The 19,180-nt window shown below is 51.8% G+C and overlaps 2 protein-coding genes across 6 annotated transcripts; one reads left to right on the forward strand and one right to left on the reverse strand.

Annotated features, from left to right (window-relative positions):
• The first annotated feature begins 287 nt into the window (after window positions 1-287).
• ABCB6 (ATP binding cassette subfamily B member 6 (LAN blood group)) lies at window positions 288-7,848 on the forward strand. Its single transcript, XM_081813564.1, has 19 exons — window positions 288-1,119; window positions 1,435-1,572; window positions 1,822-2,008; window positions 2,203-2,304; window positions 2,475-2,658; window positions 3,233-3,354; window positions 3,879-3,988; window positions 4,543-4,608; window positions 4,793-4,918; window positions 5,074-5,150; window positions 5,240-5,303; window positions 5,407-5,492; window positions 5,713-5,770; window positions 5,985-6,089; window positions 6,474-6,648; window positions 6,795-6,907; window positions 7,149-7,243; window positions 7,312-7,380; window positions 7,566-7,848. The coding sequence occupies exons 1-19, from the start codon at window positions 571-573 to the stop codon at window positions 7,666-7,668; spliced, it is 2,529 nt and encodes an 842-aa protein (XP_081669690.1). The 5' UTR covers window positions 288-570; the 3' UTR covers window positions 7,669-7,848.
• A 125-nt stretch (window positions 7,849-7,973) lies between these two features.
• On the reverse strand, window positions 7,974-10,918 carry ZFAND2B (zinc finger AN1-type containing 2B). 5 transcript variants are annotated; one of them, XM_031038647.2, is made up of 10 exons: window positions 10,853-10,918; window positions 10,657-10,729; window positions 10,268-10,362; window positions 9,897-10,028; window positions 9,614-9,765; window positions 9,265-9,360; window positions 9,125-9,185; window positions 8,951-9,018; window positions 8,551-8,663; window positions 7,974-8,241 (listed from the first exon to the last, which is right to left on the reverse strand). In XM_031038647.2, the coding sequence occupies exons 2-10, from the start codon at window positions 10,709-10,711 to the stop codon at window positions 8,036-8,038; spliced, it is 978 nt and encodes a 325-aa protein (XP_030894507.1). In that variant the 5' UTR covers window positions 10,712-10,729; window positions 10,853-10,918; the 3' UTR covers window positions 7,974-8,035. The 5 variants fall into 5 exon arrangements, with proteins under 5 accessions (XP_030894507.1, XP_030894508.1, XP_030894511.1 ...); XM_031038648.2 differs by having other exon boundaries at window positions 10,657-10,732; window positions 10,853-10,895; XM_031038651.2 differs by having other exon boundaries at window positions 8,551-8,623; window positions 10,657-10,884.
• Between the last annotated feature and the right edge of the window lie 8,262 nt (window positions 10,919-19,180).

Below are 19,180 nucleotides of genomic sequence, written 5' to 3' on the forward strand. Positions count from 1 at the left end.
TACCGAGCTAGCCTGCTAGCGGAAGGGTCATTTCCTAGCTGTGGTTCCGTGGAGGTCAAGGTCTCCGGCCGGACGTGCGGTCAGATTTCGCGCCCTGAGCACGTGACCAAGCCGACTCCGCCCTGGTATTTTGCCTTTCCCGCGTGCACCCTCCCCCTCCCGCCCCTTCAGAGACGTTGACCAATGGGGACCCTACGTAGGGGCGGGGCCGCCCTGGTGGGCGGGGCTGCTGCGCGAGGGAGCTGCTCTGGTCAGACGCCGAGCATTCTTTCGGGCCGGGTCTTGGCAGTGGGGTCCCAGGCTGCGAGCGAGGGCCGGACGGACGGGAGAAGACGGCGTACGTGCCCTGCGTGAGTGCGTGGCGGCGGCGCCTGCGCGAAGAGTGGGTCGTGTGGCCGGGCCCCCGTGTGTCCCTGCCCGAGACCCCCGCGGCTTGGCGCCCCTCGGCTCCATGACCCGAAACACCCCACCATCCGCGCCCCGCCCAGAGCAGCCGGTTCCGTTTGCCCTTCTTGCAGTCCCCGCAGGCCCCAAAGTCCCCGCAGCCTCGGCCGGCGGCCACGCATCGCCATGGTGATTGTGGGCAACTACTGCGAGGCCGAGGGGCCCTTGGGGCCGGCCTGGGTGAAGGGGGGCCTGAGTCCCTGCTTCTTCTTCACGCTTATGCCCTCGACACTGATGGCCCTGGGGGCTCTGGCCTTGGTGCTCACCCTTCCCTGCAAGCGCCGGGAGCGGCCAGCTGGCCCCCACGAGCCGTCCTGGAGCGCCGGCCCTCTCGTCGCTCCCTATGTGCTGCAGCTGCTTTTGGCCACACTTCAGGTGGCACTGCCCCTAGCCGGCCTCGTTGGCCGGGTGGGCACTGCTGGGGCCGCCCCGCTGCCAGGCTACCTACTGCTGGCTTCCATACTGGGGACTCTGGCCAGCGCCTGTGGCCTGGGGCTGCTCCTGGTGGAACATAACCAGGCCTGGCAGAAGCTAGCAATGGGCATCTGGATCGAGTTCAGGCACAGCTCGGGTCTCCTGCTCCTCTGGACTGTGGCATTTACAGCTGAGAACTTGGCCCTTGTGTCTTGGAACAGCCCACAGTGGTGGTGGGCACGGGCAGACTTGGGCCAGCAGGTAAGGGACCTCGTGGGGAGAGGAGAATCATGAGTGGCAAGGGCTGAGAAGAAGGATGGTATGTCTGGTCACACTGGTTCCACACTTTCGGATGCCTCCAAGAAAGGGAAGAAGGGGGAGGCCTGCATGGCCTGGTTGCTGATAGCCAGCTGGTGGGGTGTGTCTGTGCTGAGTCACTCTAGATTTTTTTAAAGCCTACTTGATGCTGGGCCCCTGACCTGGGTATGTGCCCTACCCCAGTCCCTAGCTCTGTTATAAGTGGTAACAATGGCATTTTGGCCTTCTTTGATGCTCTCCGGACACGTTTTATTCTAGGTTCAGTTTAGCCTGTGGGTGCTGCGGTATGTGGTCTCTGGAGGGCTTTTTATCCTGGGACTCTGGGCCCCTGGACTTCGTCCCCAGTCCTATGCCTTGAAGGTTAATGAAGAGGATCAAGACGTAGAGAGGAGTGAGGTATGCCTGAATTTCTGAACCTTAAGGTCTGTCTTAATTTCATTGCCTGTCTTCATTTTTTCCCACCATAATATTTCTTTCCCAAATCTCAGTTTGTGCCCTGTGAGCCTTTCTGACCTCATTGGGGATCACTTGTGGGTCTGAGATAACTGGGAGCTTTAATCCCATACATTTTCCCTAGAGGGGTTCGGCTAGGCCACTTCTTTTTGATTTCTGAGCTCCCCTCCCCTACGTGTTTGACCATCCTAGGTTCAGTCACCAGAGGCACCACCAAGATCTACATGGCAAGACCTTGGCAGGAAGCTCCGCCTACTGAGTGGCTACCTGTGGCCTCGAGGGAGTCCAGTTCTGCAGCTTGTTGTGCTCATCTGCCTGGGGCTCATGGGGTTGGAACGGGGACTGAATGTGTTGGTCCCCATCTTCTATAGGGACATAGGTGAGGGGAAGAAGAAGTGCCCGCTCAGCTCTCTGGTCCTTCATCGGCCATGTGAGGGGTGGGGGCCCTAACCTACGGAGGTGGGACGGTGTTAGGAGCTGGAGGGTCAGAAAGGGGATTGTGGCTGGTGTCTGGAGCAGTTTCTCCCGAAGAGAGCCCTCGGGGCCAGAAGTGGGCTCTTATTTTCTCCATAGTGAACTTAATGACTGAGAAGGCACCTTGGAGCTCCCTGGCCTGGACCGTCACCACCTATGTCATCCTCAAGTTCCTCCAGGGGGGTGGCACTGGCAGTACAGGTATGAGGGACTCTGCTGTCACCCTGGTTGTCATTGGCCTCTCTCCCTCTTCCTCCCCGAAGCATCCCTCCCTCGGCCCCTTGGCGTTCTCGGACCTTTCATATCTCGGTAGCGGGCTGATGTCATTTGGCCCCTCAGCTCTACCGAGGCCTCCCCCCGGCTCCCCCTAGGCTTTGTGAGCAACCTGCGCACGTTCCTGTGGATCCGGGTACAGCAGTTCACATCGCGGCAGGTGGAGCTGCGCCTCTTCTCCCACCTGCATGAGCTCTCCCTGCGCTGGCACCTGGGACGCCGTACCGGGGAGGTGCTACGGATTGTGGACCGGGGCACATCCAGTGTCACAGGGTTGCTCAGGTGCCAGGCCCGTGGAAATGGAGTGTGGGACGGTGGGGCTGGAGAAAGCACCCAGCTTCAGCTACCTCTCCATCCTCCTCTTAATTTTTTTTTTTTAACTTTAAGATAAATATACACATGCTGCCATAACACAAATAAAATGGAACAAGTATCTTATAAATTCTACTCGCTTCTCCAGAGGTTCCCACCCCGTCTAGGATGTTGAGTTGTGCTCTTGACACTTTGACATACGTATGTGCAGAGACTCACGGCACTAATGGGGTACTGGGGAGGGTTTCCCTAAAACACATAGGGTCATGACACAGATGTCATTCTCAGAATTGCCTTATTAACAAAACGGTATGGAGACATCGTCCCCTGCATGAAGATCCTCCTCATTCGTTATAACTGACCCAGCGCATTCTGTACTTGGGGCCTGCTACCGTTTATTTAGCCATCCACCTGTTGAGGGGCATTTAGCTTGATTCTAGTCTGCTGCCACTGAAAAACAAAACACCACACTGAAACTCCTGGGGGCAGAGCTGCTGGCTCCAAGCCCCTAAACCTTCCTTTGTTGCCTGACTCGCCTTCCTAGCTATCTGGTGTTCAACGTGCTCCCCACGCTGGCTGACATCACCATCGGCATCATTTACTTCAGCATGTTCTTCAACGCCTGGTTTGGCCTCATTGTGTTCCTCTGCATGAGTCTTTACCTCAGTGAGTGCTGCTTGGTGGAAGTGTCTCCCTGAAGTATTCTGGGGACTTCCTTGGGCATGAGCCCTGCCCCTACTCAGGTGGCCCAGCTAGGAGAGGCTGTGGATTAGTGGACTTGAGTAAGCTGCTGCTCCCCAACGTGATGGGTGGGCCTTCTCTTCTGCCAGGGGGGCTGTAGCTCAAGCCGGATAGAGGGACAGGGAAGGGCATCCTGGTCACATTAGGGGCCTGCTGTGGGTTCAAGTCAAGGAGAAACCTCATTTCTCTAACCAGCTGCAGCTCGCCTTCATTTGGTCACCGACAGCATTTTCACACACGAGGCTTTGTGCAGGCCGCAAAGACGCCTCACGCATAGCCCCTTCCCCCGGGGAGCTTAGGGCTCTCTCCCTTTGGGATCTGGGTCCCTGGTCTATAGCTCAGGGTTCGTGTGTATGGGTCAGGTAGCGAACATCCGCCTGTGGTCTCTGCTATCGGGAGTGATGTCTTGATCTCTTCTTCGCCTTCTTCCCCCTCCTGTCACTCTACAGTTGTGACCATTGTGGTCACTGAGTGGAGAACGAAGTTTCGACGTGCTATGAACACACAGGAGAATGCTACCCGGGCCCGAGCTGTGGACTCTTTGCTTAACTTTGAGACGGTAATGAAGGCCTTGGACAGTAACGTGAGGCACGGAGATGTGAGGCAGCCACGACCAGCGGGGCTGCCAGGGAGCTGCGAGGGGCGGGGCGGGGGGGGGTGGTGCCTTTCCAAATGAGGACGGAGGGAGGCCTGGCTGGCTCAGTCAGAAGAGCATGGGACTCTCGATCTCAGGGTTGTGAGTTCCTGCCTCATGTTAGGTGTAGAAATTATTTAAATAAGAGTTTAACAAAAGAAAGAAAGAAAAAGGGCGCCTGGGTGGGCTCAGTTGGTTAAGCGACTGCCTTCGGCTCAGGTCATGATCCTGGAGTCCCGGGATCGAGTCCCACGTCGGGCTCCCTGCTCAGCAGGGAGTCTGCCTCTCTCTCTGACCCTCCCCCCACTCATGCTCTCTGTCTCATTCTCTCTCTCAAATAAATAAAAATAAAATCTTAAAAAAAAAAAAAGAAAGAAAGAAAAAAGATAAAATGAGGAAGGAGGCACTGGGAATCTGGAGAAAATGATCCAGGTGTTCAGGCTGCAGCCTTGTCTCATACGGTGGCTTGACTTCGTCAGGTGAAGTATCACAACGCGGAAGGTTATGAAGTGGACCGCTATCGAGAGGCCATCCTCAAATATCAGGTGAGGATGCTCGTTTGACGCTGGCTGAGAGCAGTGGCCTAGCCTCGTGGAATCGCCAGGGCCAAGAGGAGTACAACTTGGGCTGAAAAAGTGAGGTTGAAGATGCCTGGGGGCTCAGGTTTGGATTTGGTGAGAGTGTATGTGTGACATTCCACCCCCCGGCCCCCCCATATCATTGCCCCAGCATTTGGAGTGGAAGTCAACGGCTTCACTGGTTTTACTAAATCAGACCCAGAACCTGGTGATTGGACTTGGGCTCCTTGCTGGCTCCCTGCTTTGTGCGTACTTTGTCAGTGAGCAGAAGCTACAGGTGAGGGAACTGTGCTGGGGACGGGGAAGAGGGGCCCGGGGTCCGTGTCTGGGCCCCCCGGTGCCTGGGGGGAAGTGGGCAAGGTGATAGCAGATGGGCGGGGTGCCAGCCCGTAGGCCTCCCGTGACTCCATCGTCCCCCTGGGATCTCCGCAGGTCGGGGACTTCGTGCTCTTTGGCACCTACATCATCCAGCTGTACATGCCTCTCAACTGGTTTGGCACCTACTACAGGTAACCTGATCTCCGACCCTCACCTGTCCGGGGTGCCTGGTTATTTCCCCAGCTCCTCAGAGGAGCCCCAGCCAGCGCTGTTTTTGCAGGATGATCCAGACAAACTTCATCGACATGGAGAACATGTTCGACCTGCTGAAAGAGAAGCCGGAAGTGAGTGAAGCGCGGGGTGCGGGAAGCGGGAGTCTCTGTGGTGTTCTGGTGGCTGGGGAAGAGCAGACCTTAGTGGCGGCACACATGGGTGGCACTTTCCCAGGTGAAGGACCTCCCTGGAGCAGGGCCCCTGCGCTTCCAGAGGGGCCAGATTGAGTTTGAGAATGTGCACTTCAGCTATACCAGTGGGTGAGTCTCCCTTTTGCCACCTCCCGGCCTCCTGTCCCATCATCCATTTACACGTGGCCTCCGCCACCCCCATCCCTGCTTCTCAGCCCACCACTGCCTAGAAGGGGAGCCTTCTAGGGCAGGGCCCAGGGGAGGGGCAGGGCCCAGGAGTAGCTCTGCTGGTGGAAGGAGTCCCTGGGAGTGCAGCAGGCCTGCTGACCACGCCCACCCTTCCTTGCAGGCGAGAAACGCTGCAGGATGTGTCCTTCACCGTCATGCCCGGACAGACCCTGGCCCTGGTGAGAGAAGACCCAGGCACTTGGCCCAGACTCCTTGAGTTTCCCTACTCCGGTGCTCATGGAAGTTTGTGACCCAGGCTATGGGTCAGAATCCTGTCACGACAGGCCACAGGATTGAATGTAGCAGCCTCGATGGACACTGGTGGCTTCTTGGAGAGCAAGCCTTAAAAGCGGTAGGCCTGAAAATATTTTCCCTCTGTTTCCAATGCACCAGGTGGGCCCATCTGGAGCAGGGAAGAGCACAGTGTTGCGCTTGCTGTTTCGCTTCTATGACATCAGCTCTGGCTGCATCCGAATAGATGGGCAGGACATCTCACAGGTAAGGTTGCTGGGGAGGAGATTGTGATTTAGGGGCCTGTGTGTGAAAGAATGGCTCTCTATGAAGTGCTGGCCACTCTCCAGGGAGAGAAGAGGTCACCCCTGCAAAAAGCTGCAGCTGGAGACCTCAGCCTTACTAGTGTCATGTGACCTACCCCAGTAAAGTAGTCATGGGCATAAAAAGCATCTTTTTTCTTTATAGATGGAGAAGCAGACTCAGGGAGGTTGAGCGAATTGCCCACACAGCTAGGACTTGGGATGGTGGTGACAGGGTTCCTATACCCCATCCCATGTGGCCCCCCCCCACCCCCGATCCCATCTTACCTCCCAGAGGGTGGGCGTGGGGCAGTCTCATGGCCTGGGCCATACGGTCTTTTGGCTCCAGGTGACCCAGATCTCCCTCCGGTCTCACATTGGAGTCGTGCCCCAGGACACCGTCCTCTTCAATGACACCATCGCTAACAACATCCGCTATGGCCGTCTGACAGCCGGGGATGAGGAGGTGGTAGCTGCCGCCCAGGCTGCGGGCATCCATGAGGCCATCCTGACTTTCCCTGAAGGTGAGCTTCCTGCAGAGAGAGGCCCTGCCCTGCCCGATTCAGTCCTGCTATTCCCTCCAACCCTCTGTTCCATCCCGTCCTGCTCATCTGGGCGCAGAAACCAAATGTATTCCATGTGACTTGAGGTAGGCGGGCAATGTTCACAGGATACGAGACGCAGGTGGGCGAGCGGGGACTCAAGCTGAGTGGTGGGGAGAAGCAGCGTGTGGCCATTGCTCGCGCCATTCTCAAGGCTCCAGACATCATTCTGCTGGATGAGGTGAGGGCCCTGGGCAGTCTGCTCCCCTCCTTCCTCCCTTGCGTGTGCCCAGGCCATTTGCTGCTGGGCAGTGGCCCATCGTGGATAGACAGCATGAATCCCTGCTTCATAAAAACACCTTACAGTCCTCGAATGCAGAGCAGGTTCTTTTTGATTCCCAAGGCCTCAGCTAGCAACTTGTGTCCTCCTTCCACGGGGATCTCGGGTGGCAGGGGCAGGTTTACCCAGATCCTCTCTGTAGGCAACATCAGCGCTGGATACATCTAACGAGAGGGCCATCCAGGCTTCTCTGGCCAAAGTCTGCGCCAACCGCACCACCATCGTCGTAGCGCACAGGTACGGGACCCCGGGCAGCGGGCGCCCACTTGTGGTGTATGGTGCGTAACGCAGCTCTGATTTCTCAGGCTCTCGACTGTGGTCAACGCTGACCAGATCCTCGTCTTTAAGGATGGCTGCATTGTAGAGAGAGGACGGTAAGGAACAGCGCAGGATGAACAGGGCGGGGCCTCTGAAGGGGGGCGGGGAGGAAAAGGTGAAATCCCACGAGTGTCTCGGAGCTCCCTGGCTGATCCCTCTCCTCTCTGTGGGCTGGTGGTGAGGACTCTTGGGGTTAAACGGGTGGTTGGGACTTGCACTTTCCTCCTCCTCCTTGCCCCAGGCACGAGGTTCTGCTGTCCCGAGGCAGCATGTATGCAGACATGTGGCAGCTGCAGCAGCGGGGACAGGAAGAAGTCTCTGAGGACACCAAACCCCTGGGCTGAGACCGGTGACAAAGCTGCGGCCACGTCCCTCCCAAAGGAGAACTCAGAGGGGAGTAAGATGTGTCCCTTTGTCCAGCACGTTTCATCCCGGTGTTGGGGTATGGTGCTAGCTATAGTTGGGGAAAAGAACCTTCCGGAAAAGCACTTTTTGGGGAAATAAAAGTGTGGACTATGCTAGGATCCTTGTGACCTTGGTGTGGGGCATTGCAGGGGGCCTCTACCCTTAGGCGAGGGGCACATTCTTGACAGGACTCCTCTGGTTTCGGTTGGAAAGGAGAAAAAAACACACCACTTGGAGGTCTTAGTGACTGCCAAGATCCTTTATTCCTTCCAGGCCCCTCCTTGCCCCCTACAGATGGGGGCGGCCTCAGTGTAAAGGGGATGACATGATGCAGGGGGCTGTCCGGGGCCTGGCCAGCATTCGCCAAGGGCCCACCCACCAGACAGTTCTAGCTGCTCTCTTCCAGGGCCTTCTGTAGGCTTGGCTCCACAAGGTGCTCCTCCTGATGCTCCCTGGAGATGGCCTCCTTGTCTTCACTCCTGGCTGCTCCCAGCCTCCTCTCCCTGTGTACCCTAGAGGTGTGGGGGCCACAGTCCTCCTCAGCTGAGCCTCCCTCCCCAAGCCCAGGGCCCTAGCACAGGCTGCAGTTGGACGGCTTCAAGCTGCGGCTCTGGGCCTGGAGCAAGGAAAGGGGAAGGAAGGGAAGACAGGGTGCGACGTCAAGGAAATGAGGGCCAGTCCTCACTTCAGAGCCCAGTATGGGCTGGAGTCACACCAAAAACGAAAGGATAACCACCATTCCGAAACTCTCTGCCACTTGAAGAAAGCCCCTCCCCACCTTCCTCCCAGTGCAGGACCTGAGCTCTCCCCAGTCCTCATACCTGCTGCCGTCGGTATTCTGCCTCGCTGGCTGACAGTGCTTGTGCTAAAGCTAAGTCTTCTTCCTCCTGAGAACTGGGAGGGAGGAATAGCGCAAGTTGGATGACAGTAATACCTAAAATGTGAGCATCTGATCTGTTAGGCATCCCTGTGCTGAGCGCTTCTGAGTATTCTCTCAGTCTTTCCACAACTCTACAAGGTAGGTAGTAGTACGGTCCCATTTTAGAGAAAATTAAGAACCCTCATGGGTTCAAGAACTTGTCAAAGGTCATATAGTTAATAAGCTGAATTTTGAGCCCAAGTTCTTAATTATTATCCTGCATGGGGTTGGAGTGGTCCCACCGCCCTCCCTCCAAACTGAGCCTTTGCCCACATGCCACTCTCTTTCACCAGAGGAGGTACCTTGGGACCTGGGGTTTGGTCTCTGCCAGGGACAGTTCCAGGGCTCTTTGCAGAGCCTCATCCTCACTCTGCAAAGAGGAGAAAGAAAACCAGTTGCCTTGGACTTTATTCTCCTGGCGGGGGCAGGGGAGGGTTTGCTTCTGCCACTCCCCCCCCAAGCTCCGCCCAACTCACCAAGCCATTCTGCAGAGCAATCACTGGAGGGGCTGACCTGGATGGAGACTGGGTTGTTGCTCTACGGCAGACATTCAAGAGGCTGAAGTCAGAGAGGTGAAGGGAAAAAAGGGAGAGAAGAAACAGGTAGGCCTGCCTACCTGCTGGGAGAGGTAGATGAAGACACCGTCCGACTTGGGCTGGGGACGGTGCTTGTAGAAGAACCCAGACCTTGTGCTCTGGAGATGGCGGCAAGTCTGTAGGGAAGAGACACTCTTGGCATGCCTCCAAGAACAGTCAGCTTGCATGTCCTCCCAGGCATTACCCAGGAAGTCAGGAGGGGAGTTCCTCCAGTCTGGAAAAATACGCACTTGAATAGGAAGCTAAAATAGACTCCTCTAGCTAAAGGCAACAGGTTTGCAGCTCCTCAACTTGTAACGATAGAGGCTGAGTCAGTTCCAAAAGGATGGGGTGATCCCAAAGGCAAGTACTGGACCTGGTTGCAATTACCCTGGCCGGCTGGTTGGGTGACTCTCCCCAGAGCAATCATGGTCCAGTGGGTGACGGTGCTTGATGCAGAAGTTTCCGCCACAGCGCTCACAGGTCAGTTTCATCATTTCCCGCTGGCGGCAGCCAGAGCGTTCACACTTATTGGTGAAGATCTGAGATGCAGAGGGAAGGTTTGTCTCTGCTGAGACTCTGACCCCGTTCTCCAATCCCATCATAACAGCTGTTCGGGTTTGCAAGCATCCATGGTCCCAGCTGGGTCACGGCTAACCCCTCCAACGCTTACCTTACGTTTTTGCTGTGCTGGATCTGAGCGACAGTCTCGGTCGATGTGCTCCCCCACAGCGCGGTCAGGGGGCTCCCCTCTGGCCACAGGCACAGGCACATTACAGAGTGGGCACACAGGTACCTGGATATCCTAGAGTTAAGAAGGAGTAGGGGTCAGTCTGTGGCCCGCTCCCAGTCCAACCAAATCTCTGGTCCTGAAACAGCCTCCCTGAAAGAACCTGGATATGCGCCCTATAAACGCACAAGGAAACAATGTTTCCAGCACTGAGCTTCCGAAAAACAACGAGAGGAAATGGGAGGCAGAGGGATTCCGGAGATGCTGCAAGCATCCTCCACCCGCCCCCTCCCGCCGTCACACCGCCCCCTCACCTTCTGGTAAGCAGATCCACAGTGATGCTGGGCGTACGCCACATGGTCTGCGCAGAAGATGCCGGAGCAGGCGTCGCACTTGAGCGGCAGAAAATCTGCAGGGAGCGGGTCGGACTGCAGGTCCAGCGGGACCTCGACGTCATTCCCACTCACTCAAGCCTTCCACTCAGGGGAAGGGAAAACGCCGCCCAGTTCGCAACAAACTGCACCCGGTCCTACGCCACTATCTCCTTAGCCACGCCCCCTTAGCCACCGCCCCCAACTTCGATCCCCGCCCTCCTCTGGCACTGCCAGCCCGGGAGCCCAGCCTTGGAGTCCATCCTTCGCGCCACCTGCAGCTCCAAGCCGCGCTCGGCCCGGCCCCGCCCCCCGCGCGCTCCGCCCCTCACCCAAGCGCTGACAGCTCGGCTCGGAACAGTGAGCCCCGAGGTCCGGAAACTCCATCGCCGGGCCGGGCGGGGCCTGCTGGCAGAGGAAGCGGTGCTGAGCGTGTCTAGGGCTTTCGCTCCAGGTCCGCACCACGACCCCGCACTCCAGGGGGCTCCTGCCCCGCCCCTCCCTCTCCCCCCGCCCTGCCGGGGTTACCGGAGCCTCAGCCCTTCCCGGCCAGCGACTCCCACTCCTCCCCCGGCGCGCGCGGGCGTGCTGACGTCATCGCGCAGGGCGGGCACGTCCCGCGCAGTCTCTGGGCGGCGGGAGGAGCCTCCCCTGCAGAGCCGAGTCCCGCCCTGCCCTGGGGGCGGTGACCGCGCGCGGCTCCGGGAGGGTGGGAGCGGGCTAAGCTCCGGCATTGGCTAAAGCGCCGGCGAGGGCGAGGCTGGATGAGATCCTGGGGAAGGAGGGCTGGGGTGGCTTGGGGTCTTTCACAGTTGGGTCCCTCGCCCGCTCCTCACTCCAATACTTTCGCTCCCACGCTTTCGTTCACTGCCACAGGGGCTCTTACTGTCCACGAGCTGACGACTCCCGTATTTTCTCCCAGTGCAGATTTCCCCCTGGATCTGCGGATCCTTCCTCCGGGTTTACCTCTGATGCCCTTTCTGTAAGACGTACCTGACCCTCCCCAGTCTGAGTTAGGAGCACCGACCGTGTGATCTCCCCGATTCTGTGCTAGCGCCCACATCACCTTATTGTAATAGGCTGTTCACACACATGCACATCAATGTCCTGGGAAATCGGGGACCGCCTCTATCTTGTTCTGGGTCCCTAGCACCCAGCGCAGTGCCTAGAATTGTGTGGTTTTGTTACTGTGGGTTTGATATGAGTTCAAAAGTTGTTTTTAGAAGTTGTTTTGACATAAGAATGAAGTACGTTGTGTCAGGATGTCATCTCATCTGTTCTCACAGGTGAGAATTCAGTAGTAGCTCAGCTGCTGCGGGGCCCCTCGGGGCTTATTAATAAAAACATATGAAGAAGCAACTGGATGACATATGCAAAGACATGACTTACAGGGCAATATATATACATCTCGGGTACCCCCAGTCTAGGGTGGACAAGTATTCTCTCAGTCAAAACCTGAAGGGTGGGCGCCTGGGTGGCTCAGTTGGTTGAGCGACTGCCTTCGGCTCAGGTCATGATCCTGGAGTCCCTGGATCGAATCCCTGGATCGAGTCCCGCATCGGCCTCCCTGCTCGGCGGGGAGTCTGCTTCTCCCTCTGACCCTCCCCCCTCTCATGTGCTTGCTCTCTCTCATTCTCTCTCTCTCAAATAAATAAATAAAATCTTAAAAAAAAAAAAAAACAAACCTGAAGGGTGAGAGGATGTTGGCTAGGTGAAGGCCAAGGGAGAAAGGAACAGAGTGGAAGGAGATGGTATTCCAGGCGGAGGAATCGGCAGGGACAAAGACCTGGAGATAAGAGAGAGAACGAGGTCCTTTAGATGAGCTTTAAGAAAGCTAGGGGCTATACGCAACTGATAAATTATTGAACACTACATCTGAAACTAACGATGTACTATATGTTGGCTAATTTAAATAAAATTTAAATTTTTAAATTTAAATAAAAACAAATTAATTTAAATAAAAACAAAAAGAAAGCTTGGGGCATCTGGATCTTAGGTACAAAAAGCCCAGTCTGGCAGGAAGTGAAGCTGGAGAGCTAGCAGGGGCCAAATTAGCTCAGATAGTGGAGGCCACAGCAGTATTGAGAATTTCAACATAAATATAACAAGAGACTAGAGATAGCTTAAAGCAGGGAAGTGACATGATCAGGTTTGTATTTTGGGAAAGGCACTCTGGCTTCAGTGTGGAGAACAGATCAGGGGAAGTATGAGATTGGAAAAAGGGAAACCAGGTAGGAGGCTGTTGTAATCCAGGCAATAGATAATGGTCTGAACCAGAGTGGGGGCAATGCTTAGAATTAGTGAGAACTCAGGGTGGGGGGATGGGTTAGCCTGGTGATGGGTATTAAAGAGGGCACTTTCTGCATGGAGCACTGGGTGTTATACGCAAACAGTGAATCATGGAACACTACATCAAAAACTAATGAGGTAATGTATGGTGATTAACATAACATAATAATAATAAAAAAAGAATTAGTGAGAACTCAGTAGAGAGTTTAGATATGAGATAGATATTTTAAAATAAGTAACTTTCCAATATATCACTGAAGGGATAAAATGGGGGGGGATTCTATTCCCAGAGCAATTATAAAGTACTCAAAAATTTCTTTAGAGAAAAATTCCAACCTTATCTGTAGGAAACACTTTGACTTACCTCTATGCAAAAGTTCAGCCAAACGTTGGGTTAGTGTATGGAGCACCTTTGGCCATTCTTTCAGGGAAATTCTGACAGCTGCTTTCCTCAACCCACCCTCACACCCTGGGGTGGCTCAGGACAGCCATGTTTCTGCCCTCCCAAAGATGATTGGTCTGGGAGTAATCCTCTGACACGTACTGGGTGTCTAGGTTTGTGTTCTCCCAAAAGCATAGCCTGAGACAAGGATTTGGGTGCAGGTAGTTCATGTGGGAGGTAATCCTAACCAAAATAAGAGAGAGAGACAAGGAAGGAAGGAAAACCAATAAAGAATATTATTGAGCGGTTACCACTGTGGTAATAGGAGCTCAATGCCACTGGGAACTATAGGGGAAACCATGTAGAATGCACCTCAGAATTGTCTTTCTAAAGGACAGAAGGCGGGGCTGACTCCTGTCTGCCATGAGTTGGGAGTTGCTGCTGGGGGTGATAACTCTCCACGCCCACTTTGCACAGCCAGTCTGCACATGTGTGCAAGCTGACCGAGCTATGGACGCTTTGCCTTGAAGCAGAAATGGCAAAGCTGGGCTTTGAGGTGGGAAGCCATTAGGGATTATATGAACTGTCCGTAGGGGCAGCTGAAGTCATAGATGGACCAAGCAAATGTGGCACAGGGCACCAGGAACATCTGCTATATTTGGCAATATTTGGCCAATTGGTTTTTTTCCCAAGAATTTGGAATCGAGGCCAAGAGAATCAGTGTTCATAAAACCATGGGTCCCGTAATATTTAACCTATAGTTTGGCCATCTGCCGTACTTCCATACTGTCATACTGGCTGGGGGACAGGAAAAGAGATTGTTATCTGCAATACTCTGTTTTCTGCAGTGGGACACAATGAGCTTCCTAAAAAGAGGTTGATCTTGTAGCTCACATATATGGGCTTAAGTCATATCATTACTTAATTCTTTTGCCTCTTCCCAAACACCCTGACAAAAATATGGCTAACTGCCATTACTCCTTGATGTCACTTTGTTTTAAGATAGTTATAAGTCATCCCATTAAATTCAGGGTATTTCTCAAGGCTTTGTCAGAATTTCTGATCACAACCTGAAGTCAGGCTGATGATATTGTGGAGGCTCCTGATACGGGTCTACACATAAGGGCCCTCTGCCATGGGGATGTAGCTTTTGACCTAGGCCCTTTAGAAAGAACGTGTTGAAGAGCTTGCCATTTGTGAATTCCGAAACTCCATATCTGTGAAATCCAGCATCAGTTCTGTTAGATTTAAATTTATGAAATGGCTAATATTTGACTATCTTTTTTTACTTAAAAATTTTTCATATGGGGTGCCTGGCTGGCTCAGTTGGTGGAGCACGCGACTCTTGATTTTGGGATTGTGAGTTTGAGCCCCACGTTGGGTGTAGAGATCACTTAAAAAAATAAAATCTTGGGGCGCCTTGGTGGCTCAGTCGTTAAGTGTCTGGCTTTGGCTCAGGTCATGATCCCAGGGTCCTGGGATCAAGCCCCGCATTGGGCTCCCTGCTCTGCGGGGAGCCTGCTTCTCCCTCTCCCACTCCCCCTGCTTGTGTTCCCTCTCTCACTGTCTCTCTCTGTCAAATAAATAAATAAAATCTTTAAAAAAAATAATAAAATAAAATAAAATCTTGAAAAAATTTTTTGGATATGATTTAATATAATCTAAGCAACATCCATCATGGGCAAGAATTGTTTTTCTCTGACCTTCTATCTAATCCTGAGCCTGCTGGGTTTTTGAACCCAGACATGAAGGCAAACAGTTACTGTCTGAGAGTATGGTTTAAGTCCACACACCTTAAAAACAGATGTGCCAAATGTCTATGTAGCTCTGCCCTTCAAACTTCTATTTTCCACTAATCGTGTGTAAGAAGAGGACGTTAGATAGGAAACAAGTTATGCTGCCATAACAGGGACTCAAAACCAGTGGCATAAACAAGAAAAGTTTAATTTCTTGTTTGTGTAATAACCCAGGGCTGGTATGAAAGCACCTGTCAAGGACCTGGACACCTCCTATCTTGTGGCTACCCCACCCTAAGCTGTTGCTTTTGTCCATGTGGTCCCAAATGAGTCCTTGCTCCAGGCAGCAGAATGAGGGAGAGGAGAAGGAGGGCACCCCCAGCGATTTAAGGGTATGACCCTGAATTTGCATACATCACTTCTGTGCACTTTGTATGGATCAGCACTTAGTCACATGATCATACCTAGGTCCATCATGCTCATTCCCTAACTGGGAAATGTAGTCCTTAGCTGGATGGCCATGTGCCCAGATCAAATTTCAATTATTATGTCAGTGAAGGAAAACAGATATTTGGGAGAAGACGAGTGTCACAAGGGGAAATAAAGGATACATTTTATGATATGTGGACCATCTTGAGCTTGAAGTAGTAAAGCAGGGGCTGGGTCACTTAATGTCACATAGCAGCCAAGACTGTTGAAGGCTTCTTAGCTCATGTGGTTTGAGGATGAGAAGGACGGGATTGAGCACCACTTGGCAAGTCTCCTGCCGTAGCCCACTCTGTTGGCTGTCTACCCAACAGCCTCTCCCTAGCTCTCTCTTTGAGGACAAAACCATGATTTTAGTCACCCTTTTCCAAACAGTTGTGTTTTACATGGGTCCCTTTGCAGCCCCCAGGATGAGTCTTAAATGGCCTAAGTCAGTGTTTTTCTAACTTTTTAACCACCAGCACCACTTAATACCCATTTTATAACTACATTTTATAACCCAACACACACTCACGGGGGCCAAAACTGACACTTGACCTTATTATGTTTGATACACTCTGCTATCCTATTCTATTTCATTTTAAAAAAATCCGGTTGCCTATTCACTATGTTGATTTCCATCCCACCATCCCATTAATGGTTTGCAAACTTTGGTTGGGGGGAGGGAGCCCAGCTGCTCTAAGCCCATTAAGCTGCCTTCATTCCCCTTGGTTAAAGCATGTAATACAATTTGTATCGGAAAGAAAAATTTATCCTTAACTTTAAAAAAGACAAAATGATGATTATTCTCTTTAAAAAATATAATGCTAAAAAATAGAATGCTGGAGTTTTTCTAATAAGCCTACTTGACCTTCATCTATTGCTCTTGGAACAACAACTGTTGTTATATTTGGCTAACAATCCACTACTGATAAAAGCCCAGTTTACAGTTTGTAGCATTGACTGTGGAAATTGATAAGGTGTTTTTCATATATAGCCTTGAAGAAACTAACCCGAACGGCATTATTTTTTTGCCCTGTGGAATGTTAATCAGTTTGTAACCAACCTAGTAATTTTGTTCATTTATTGATATACACATTTCTTCCTTGAAAACACCAACTTTTTGTATTCTTTACCAGTTCCCTCATTCATGATTTTAAAAAAACCTTTATATGCACAAATTATTTTTTTAATTATTTATTTATTTTTAAAGATTTTATTTATTTATTTGACAGAGAGAGAGACAGCGAGAAAGGGAACACAAGCAGGGGGAGTGGGAGAGGGAGAAGCAGGCTTCCCGCTGAGCAAGCAGCCTGATGCGGGGCTTGATCCCAGAACCCTGGGATCATGACCTGAGCTGAAGGCAGACGCTTAGCGACTGAGCCACCCAGGTGTCCCTATTTTTTAAAAAGATTTTATTTATTTGACAGATAGAGAGAGAGAGCACAAGCAGGGGGAGCGGCAGAGGGAGAAGCAGACTTGTGAGCGAGGAGTCAGACACGGGGCTGGATCCCAGGAACCAGGATCATGACCTGAACTGAAGGCAGACGTTTAACTGACTGAGCCACCCAAGCGCCCCACACATACTATCTTTTCTCCGGGGGGTCAGAGAGAGACAGCACAAGCAGGGGAGTGGCAGGCAGAAGGAGAAGCAAACTCCCTGCTGAGCAAGGAGCCTGATGGGAGACTCCATCCCAGGACCCTGGGATCGTGACCTGAGCCAAAGGCAGACGCTCAACCAACTGAGCCACCCAGGCGCCCCTATACTATCTATTCAGATGAGCAATTATTTCTGCTCTAAACATTACCTGTGACATGCAGCTCTTAGGCAGGCGTTTTGTGACCTTGAGTGGAGCCAAGCAGAGAGGACGAGCCAACCTGTTGAAGATGGCAAGGAAGAGAGATGGAAAAGACCCAGGGTCGTTGATAAATTAACACCCTGAGCACCACATCTGACCTTTTGTCATATGAGAGGAAGTGTCCTTGTTAGCAAAGTTTTCCTCGTCTTGCACTCCAAAGCTTCCTTTGTGATGTACCTGTTATGGAAGCTCATATTAATAAAAATGAACTTTTGATTCCTTCACTTGGAACTTTTTGCTGGTATATTGTCTACATATGGTGTTGGTTCTGGTGGTAGCAGAAGAGTGATTTCTGAGCTCCCTAACCCCTCCTCACAGCTCTGGTAAGACTCCTGATATACTGACATTATAATCTGTCCATCAATATTCTGTTTACTTATTTTTAATTATAAATAATTTCCAGGGCTTTATAAGTACTTTTATTTTAACATACAATTGTCAAATTTTAAATCATCCTCTTCATATTAAACTATAATCATTTGGTTTCAAGAATTTTTTTTTCTCTCTACATTCATCAGTGGCTTTAGAATTGTAGGCTTTCAGTTTTTGGAACCCTGTTTGGAGCAGACTAAACAAAGATAAACACTGCCTCTCCCCGCTCCCGCTCCACGGATGCTCAGATAACCGAAGGCTTAGAGAACCCTAAAAATAAAATCTTTGGAGCTGTTTCGTGGGCATGAGCCAAAATGTTTTAACCGCCACAAGACTTACTTCAGACACCCCAGAGACCACAAGAGAGAGTGAAGCTCTGAGTCTTCTCTTTTCTCAGGCAAGACTTCTCCTAACTCATGGGTTACAGTCTAGATTCAGCTATTCGTGCGGATCAACAGCCCAGGAGCTTTCCAAGACTTAAAAAGGGTGACGAACAGAGATCAAAGTCACCACTCCCTAATGCAGTTTGGATGTAGGTTCCTCGCTTCCTGAATAAAGGAATAAAGGAGGGAAATCCAATAACATTTCTACCTTGACCAAGCTGTGTCAGAAGGTATCAGTTAACAATCTGAGCACTGCGTAAGTCCCTCATTGTAGCCCAGCAAAGCCTTCACAGACCTGATAGGCAGCTTTGTGCTTCAGCTGCGAGTAACTGAGCAGCGGCCTCCTCCTTGGAACAGCAGAAATCAGCTCCCCAAAACTGTGCAGGTGGGGCCAGGGCCAGACACCTCTTATTTCAGGGTCAGCAGGTTATTTATTTATTTATTTTTGAGAGACATAGTGAGAGAGGGAACACAAGCAGGGGTAGTGGGAGAGGGAGAAGCAGGCTCCCTGCTGAGCAAGGAGCCTGATGCGGGGCTCGATCCCAGGACCCTGGGATCATGACCTGAGCCGAAGGCATTCGTTTAACCAACTGAGCCACCCAGGTGCCCGAGGGGTCAGCAGGTTTAAAGCAGACAAGGTCAAAGTGGGGATGTCAGCAAGGATGTCTCTGGCCCAATTCAACTCAAATATTAGCATAATGGTGTCTGTTCAGTGGTTTTCCACCTCAATCAACTCTTAGAGAACAAGGGCATACAGAAAGGGAAAGGAAAATTGTTTTGTTAACTATCCTGTCCTGCTCTGACCCATGTGTTAGTTTATTTAATCCCGCATGAAAACCTTTTGAGGTAGATATTACGTGTTCCCATTTTGCAGATGAGAAAACTGAGTTTGAGCTAAGTTATTTGCTTATGGAGATGGGATCTGGAGCCAGATTTTTGTATTGCTTTAAGTCCCATGATATCTCATGATACAACATTGCCTCCCTGAAATCTACTCTATAACCTTCTTAACAACTGAAAAGAGGAATCTTAAGCGGTGGTTTTCTCAGAGTGTTTGTGGGAAATCCCAAATCTCTTCATGATAACTCAATAATCAAACACCTTATCATAGCAAGGTATTTAAATATCTAAGTGAGATAACCAGGATGGGGAAGCTCTTTGGAATGGGTTTCAGATCCCAGGAGATCCATAGAGCAGGAGGGCTCTACCTTCGCTGAGGTCAGCCTCCCTGCCTCGGGTATGTGATATACAAACAATCTTTGTGACAATACTGTCACTTGTCTTCTTCAAGTGCCCTAGCTCTTGTGCGAGCTAATTAGACTCCTAGTTCAAATTCATGTGACTTTATGTGTTTCACAGTGATCTCATAT

This window comes from Leptonychotes weddellii, chromosome 3 (assembly GCF_054177405.1).
Source record: "Leptonychotes weddellii isolate Sample4059 chromosome 3, ASM5417740v2, whole genome shotgun sequence".
NCBI classification, from domain to species: Eukaryota; Metazoa; Chordata; class Mammalia; order Carnivora; family Phocidae; genus Leptonychotes; species Leptonychotes weddellii.

Excerpts from the sequence above, each read along its gene's own strand:
- ABCB6 (XM_081813564.1), top strand. The coding sequence starts at position 571 with ATGGTGATTGTGGGCAACTACTGCGAGGCCGAGGGGCCCTTGGGGCCG. Across the intron at positions 1,120-1,434 it reads GGGCAGACTTGGGCCAGCAG|GTTCAGTTTAGCCTGTGGGT; the intron begins GTAAGGGACCTC and ends GTTTTATTCTAG. Across the intron at positions 1,573-1,821 it reads AAGACGTAGAGAGGAGTGAG|GTTCAGTCACCAGAGGCACC; the intron begins GTATGCCTGAAT and ends TGACCATCCTAG.
- ZFAND2B (XM_031038647.2), bottom strand. The coding sequence starts at position 10,711 with ATGGAGTTTCCGGACCTCGGGGCTCACTGTTCCGAGCCGAGCTGTCAG. Across the intron at positions 10,029-10,267 it reads GTGGATCTGCTTACCAGAAG|GATATCCAGGTACCTGTGTG; the intron begins GTGAGGGGGCGG and ends TCTTAACTCTAG. Across the intron at positions 8,664-8,950 it reads ACCAAACCCCAGGTCCCAAG|GTATTACTGTCATCCAACTT; the intron begins GTACCTCCTCTG and ends CTCACATTTTAG.